The following is a 6,699-nucleotide window of genomic DNA, read 5'->3' as shown; positions in this document are numbered from 1 at the left end:
AGAACACTCCTAAGTATTTCTGAAGTATAGAAAAGCAATATTTCATTTGTTTTATTGAGGGAAGAAAAGGAAGAATCCACCCATGGCTTTTGTTAAGTTTCATACAATACACTAATAGCCCTGATGCTCTCCTCCCTGAATTCATTCTCTAATTAGACTTGATTTTTTTTTTCTTTAAAAGGGGTAGGAACAGAATCACCATCTTGTTTTCAACCTTGCAGAAGACTAGGGTAGGGGAAAAAAAACCAAAACAACAAATGAACAACCTCAGACAAAGATGCACACTATTACAAATGCAAACAGCCATCAAATTGCCAGTTTATTGATGGGAATTCAAAACTGATACAAAACATGCCCTCTCTGCATGTTGTATTTTACCCTTAAAATGTTTCTGACTGTGTCAGGTAGATTGAGAATTAAGAATATACTTCGGCTTTCAGCATGTACCTTTTATAAAGGTATTACACAAAAGCCACTAGCTTACATAACATGTGGTCCCAAAATTACTTACAGACATTCTGTTTATCAAAAGACTCAGATCTCCTGTTGATCTGATGAAATAAGGGCTTAAAAATGTTTTAAGCCATTAATAAGTATCCTATGGCAGAGTCAAGAAAGTTTATGATTTCCATTATAATTTCGGGCATAAAAAGGCAACAGTTCTAAAAAAAGCAGCCCTCTGGAATATATGGAATGTGGCAATGGATATGATGCCAATTTGTAATGATCAAGTTAAGTAAAACAGATTCTTAAAGCTATGAATGATGTGAGCAGTATCACAGCAAAATAGTTAATGAATACCACAGAACCAATCAAGTTTGAAAGTTGAGCAAACGTTGCTTCAATCAACAGATATTTGTAATGTCAAATATACCAAAACATTTTCTAAAATAAATTCCTAATGCAGAAAAATTGATTGAAAGTTTGCTCCTAGCTAACAGTACCTTTTATTTAAATTGGACCCTAAACTGATCAGACAATACATAGCCCACACTTTTGGACATTTATAATAAAAAAGCTTTTATTTTCAATTGAAACAAATGCACCATCCTGCACTTTGAAGGCTATGAGCCATAAGCATATTCCAAGGTGTATCAATGGCAACAGATTTGTTTCACCTCCACTGAGAAGTTACATAATGCACTCTTAATTGGTAAAGAAAATTTAAACTCAGCCTTCTCAAAGCTTCTGTACTGTGTTTCTTGGTTAATTGTACAAGTTCCACAGTCAGACCAAGAGCTTGCACTGTGTGCAGATATCGTAGTCAATCAATAGTATGTTTAATCGTCATCTTCCTCTTCTTCCTCTTCCTCCTCAAAACTGTCTTCAAAGCCCTCACTGTCTTCCTGGTCCTCATCACCTTCTATTGCTGTATCCCATTGCGGGTGATTTTCTGGCACTGGTTTTGCTTCGTGAACTTCCAGCTGTAATTGGATAAGGAAAGAGAAGAGAGGGGAAAAAAAGCTTACAGACAATAAACAGCAATTTGGGAAAACAAACAAGTTCACACACACAAAACAAACAAGCAACCCAAAAAAGAGCAGTTAAAAACACCAACTAAATAACATAACAAATCCCATCCCACTCCCCAAAACCAAGAACTGCTTCCAGAAATAAGGCATACCAGATTTTTCCCATTAACTGAATGAATCTAGGGCTAAGGAAGGGCAGGGAAATGGCATGGCAAACCTCAAGGTATAAAAAGCCACAGCCAACCGTACTGCAGAAACTGAATAAACATTAGAAAAACAAGAATTAAAATACACATGCATGGGAAAGCATCTCAAATTTTAGTCCCATTTAACCCATCATAAAACTACCACTGTACATTACGCAGAAACCATTTCTAAGTCCACCTTCCCACTTGTTTTAAAATTAGAACAGGATGAATTCTTATTAACAGGACTTCTGGTGTTTTAATGACCATAAGAAGTAGCTTTCAATGTAATACAAGTATATAACAGAGTCAAACATCACCTTCAATGGTTTAATCTGGTCCAATCCCATATATGAATCCGATCTTAAATAAACTGTGTACTGATAGTTTCCAGGCTTGCCTGGTGCTGGGAACTTCAGCTCTACCTACAAAAGAGATTTCACACCATAAAGTTCTTACTTTTTTCAAATGACACATTGAAACAAGTACCTGAGGCCTCCAATGAACAATGAATACTACTACAGAATAATTGAAAGTTTTAATTTCTTACTAGGGACACTTGGAATATCTCTATGTAATAAAATACCTGCAGAGAAGAGCAACAATACCCAAACACAATACCTGCCATGAAAGCTGAAAAATCACTGAGTCACTCAATCAGTGATTTTTTTCTGAATTAGGCCAAGTAACTACATTAAGTACACAATTTCACCCTGCTGTATGCTAAGCCTCAAAAACCCAAACAGGTTAAAATATTTAGTCTGCTGAAAGCTTTATCTTAACTCTGCTGTTATTTGAAATTGAATGTAACATCTAATTTGGAAGATCAAACACATTAGGTCTTCATTTTTCAGAAAAGTGGCACAAAGAACACTGCCAAAGGTTACAGGTTCAGCAAAGTTTACATGAGCCAAAGCTAATTCATTTGTCACAGTCTCTGCTGTACAGAAAGAGAACACTTAATATTTCTAACAATTGGAATAAATTTAGGAATTTCACTGCTTATAAATACTGCTTTTCATAATCTTTTGATATCAAGAAAAAAATAAAGCCAACATATTCCAGAAGGAACTTCAAAGTTGTCTTAAATTACTTTTTCTTTCTCCACTATCAATTTTCATAGTTAAAAGGCACTTCTCTCTTTTTATCAAGAGAGTAAAATTGTTTTCTATCTTAAGAGATAAGTATTAAAAAAATTAAAATCTACATGTATTTGCATACCAGAGACACTTCAACAGAGTTTTGTAATACCCCAGAAAGAAAACTCTCCAAGTACTTTACCTCTTCTTTATCTTTTAGTGTACAAACGTGGTATGGCATACATATCAACATCTGCTCCTTCCGATCTGCAATATACAGCCACCACCATTCTTGTTTTTCCTTTCATAAAGGGAAAAAAACAAACAGTAAAAAACCCCCAGCATTATAGAAGTCACAGAACAAGATGCCCCTACACTTTTTAACAGTCAGTTAGGATTCACTGGTCTTTGGTGGCTTATTTAAACTCTTGGATGTGCATGAACAAAATACGTGGTGTACACTGCACACTGAAAGCAAACACGTTATGACAAGTAACTGCTGGTCTCCAAAGGCTTCATTCCATGTATTCAACTTCAGCTACCACATGGGACATGGAACCACCCCAAAGAATTCTGTCCACTGAGGATTAACAAGCAACTTCATGCAATATAAAACAACGTTAGGTCCTTCAACAGAAATCCAACCTGGATAAAAAGCTGAGCATCTAAAGCAAGGAAAGTGTAAAAACAGATAAAGAACTATTCGCAGAAAAGTCTTTTTTCAGGCAAGTATGCTCTGTCCCACTGCTTTCCCCTCCAAAAAGTGAAATGACATTTGAACACACTGAGATTTCACTTCAAGGAAATGACTCAGTACCACTAAACTGATTGTTACTGATGTTTTACAAATATACATCAGTATATGTACAATATGCCCAATAACTGCTCCCTATCACATACAGGCAACTTCTGAATTCCACACTTGGGAAGCAAATGCTGTTATTAGAATTTGAAGAATTTTTGTCTCTACCAGAGTAGTTAAAAGTTCAGTAGTTTTAGATTTTTTGAACACCTCAGAAGCCAGTGTTTGGTGAGCTGAGATTTAAATCATGCATGTTGAAAAACTACAAAAGCCAAATTAACTCTTTTTTGCTTTTGAAGTGACTAATTGTTACACTAACTATCACAATCTCACTGAAAAATTCAACCATTTACAACAGCAAGACACTCACACCAACAACTAAAAACACCGATTAGCACTCCTGAGTCCCAGAACAGAGATATGTAAAATTAACTCAACATGTTAAATACCCATTTTGAAGTGTATAAAAGCAAAATCATCCCACTGAAGCATCAGCATTCCCTCATGTTCTTGGAACAGGCACAGAGAATAGGACAAAAACCTATTCATATGCTATTTAGTGCCAGAATGTGTAGAATTCTAAATCTTTCTTACAACTATTCCAAGTGATTTTCTTTAGGAAAAACCATCCCATGTGATTACAAGGCATAAGTTATTTTATCTGTAAGTTTCAACAGTAAATATATTGTCAATCTTCTTGACAGCTGTAGCAAAGAAGACTCTTAGGCAGTCAAAGTGTTTATTTCCTAGCCAAGAGGCCTCTAGGAATAGAAAGATGAACAGTATAAATAGTACAGATGAACAAGAGCTACAGAAGCAAAATCCATTACAGAATCCATTTTGGGCCTATAAGGACTGTGACCATAACAAAAAGGACCAGCAGTTGTATCAATGTTATTTTTGATTTTACCAAAACATTGTGCTGACTTACTATACATTGTTCTTCAAAAAAAAAAAAAAAATCCTTGCTGCTAAGAGTGATGGAAAGAGACAAAGATCAAAATCATCAAATGGCTTTTCACAAAAACTAATAAAAATAACAGCCAAGTTGGGGAAAAATACCAGTGCAAATGCCAACCGTTGATGTAAAGTTCAAAGGACTCTATATTTTTTGGAAATTACAGGAGTGTTCCTGACCCTGAAGTGCCATCACTTTTTTACAGAAAGGACAACTGTGCAGGACTGAGTTTCCTCTTGCTTATTGGGCAGGATTTGAAGTTTATGCCTGTGAGAATCTGGCAAACTAACAGGCAAGTGGGCAAAACGCCCTTTAACAGATGGGTGCAAGGTTTGGCATGCCAGGGAACCAGTATGTTCATGAAATTGGAACACCAAGGCCAGTTTCTACCTAAAAAATGTCAAAACTACAATCTGTGCAGTTTCTGGACCCATGGATGCAGGAGCAGAAGATAATTCTTTAGGAACCTGCATAGATTAAAGACACATCTCTGGCAGAGCAATCAACTGCCCCAAAACTTGGATGAAACAGCATTAAGGCTGCCTCCTGAGAACAAGTATTATGCTCAGCTACTACTCAAACATCTTTAAAATCTGGAACACAGCATTTTATCTCTAATTTTTTATCTCTGAACTGGCCATGACCACAGTACAAACAATACTCTAAATAACAGATGAGAAAAAAAACCAAATCAGACTATGATGGTTTTTGTTCTTCAGATGTTGCAGATCAACTCTATCTGAACCTGCTCCCACTGCAGCTACAGCACAAAGTACAGCTGCATTCAACTTTCATGAAATCAGTGAAGTTGGAAAATTTACAACTGCAGTACCATGAGAGAATGTGTCTATCTTTTAAGTTCAAGTATTCAGATCAGCCCTAGATTTCTTTTCAGCAGCAAGCTGTATTTAGGTTTTTTATCACAAAACCCATATGTAACTCAGTCACACACAGCTGAAGCTTATGCAGCTCTATACAGAGTAAGTGTAAGCAAAGTCTCTGAAAGGACCCTCACTTCAGTAAAAGAGAAAAAATACAAATACTCAGCATCCCTAAGGCACTGGGGATGACACTCACTGTCTGTGAGCTTCAACTGATGACCAAAGCCAGCTGCCTTCACAGCAAGGAGGTATTAAGACTCTGCAGCACATTTGACATGATCTAAGGCAGCCAGAAGAGCAGAATGCCAGCACACCTTTTTACACTATGCTGGTATACTGGTGGAAGCTGTACTGAGAGATGGGAGTGCACCCAACTGTCAGGAAAACACAGCTTCAAGTTCAGCCATTACAAAACTAGATGTCAGCTAAGGCCTTCAGGAAGACAATTTATTTGCCTTATTGGAGATAGCACAACAACAGAGAAGAGATCCTAGATTAGTTCCTTAGTCAGACTGCAAGGAAGGAAAGGAGCTATTAGCCATTTCTTGGAACCACTGGCCAAAAAAGAAAATGTGGCCAAATACTACTCCCTCCTGGTTCCAATCAGGTCACCCCAAGGACCTAACTTATCTGCTCAGAACACAAACCCTCCATTTGGAAAAATCTCCTCTTTTTCAAGGTTCCACTGCTGTTAAGGGCTTCTCAGACAAGTGAGTGGCTAGCTGCTAGTCCAAGTAACAACTGATATATCAGGTAGTTCTTCCAACACCAAAGGCTGCTGTAAACACATCCCATCCTATACTGAGTCACCACTCTCAAATATATAATTTCCTCTGACACTCATCCACAGTAGAACTTGTACTTTTTAACTCTATAGAAAAGACTGTTCCACAGCTGGCTTCTGCCACTTCCACACTACACTGTGGTGAAAAGAGAGAGCTTTGCCAACTAACCCCATCTTCCATAGCTGCACACTGTGCTGCCACCACATTGCTGCATAGAGACTTGAAGTCAACCAGTAAGTCAAAACTACCAGCTGATCCAAATGACCCCCAAACTCTCCTGTGATTACTCGTAGCATAGGAGGGGTCAGGACCTCTCCCAGTAACAAGCACTTGCAGTTAGATGGTCACATCTCACAGCAGCCATTTAAGAAAAATATATTTCATGGGTGCACTGACACTGAACCAGGGCTAACCCATGACAGATGTAGAGTTAAAAAGACCCAAAATGTTTCACCTTAAGTTTTATACAGGTTTGCAAGCCTCTGGGAACTGAGTAGAAAGAATAATGAAGAAAAAAGTTTTAGAAAAGTATCTGAA

The 6,699-nt window shown here is 37.4% G+C and overlaps 1 protein-coding gene across 1 annotated transcript in view; it reads right to left on the bottom strand.

Moving 5' to 3' along the window:
- Window positions 1-287: 287 nt before the first annotated feature.
- SEC63 (SEC63 homolog, protein translocation regulator) overlaps window positions 288-6,699 on the bottom strand; it is a 53,828-nt gene continuing 47,416 nt past the window's right edge. The window contains exons 19-21 of the mRNA XM_059842337.1: window positions 2,939-3,037; window positions 1,978-2,082; window positions 288-1,424 (exon numbers count right to left, since the gene is read on the bottom strand). Coding sequence (XP_059698320.1) covers window positions 1,281-1,424; window positions 1,978-2,082; window positions 2,939-3,037 — 348 coding nt within the window. The 3' untranslated portion in view covers window positions 288-1,280. The remainder of the gene's footprint in view (window positions 1,425-1,977; window positions 2,083-2,938; window positions 3,038-6,699) is intronic.

Source organism: Haemorhous mexicanus, chromosome 3 (genome assembly GCF_027477595.1).
Source record: "Haemorhous mexicanus isolate bHaeMex1 chromosome 3, bHaeMex1.pri, whole genome shotgun sequence".
Classification (NCBI taxonomy): domain Eukaryota; kingdom Metazoa; phylum Chordata; class Aves; order Passeriformes; family Fringillidae; genus Haemorhous; species Haemorhous mexicanus.
The sequence above is the reverse complement of the archived record's forward strand: the minus strand, read 5'-3'. Positions and strand labels throughout refer to the sequence as shown.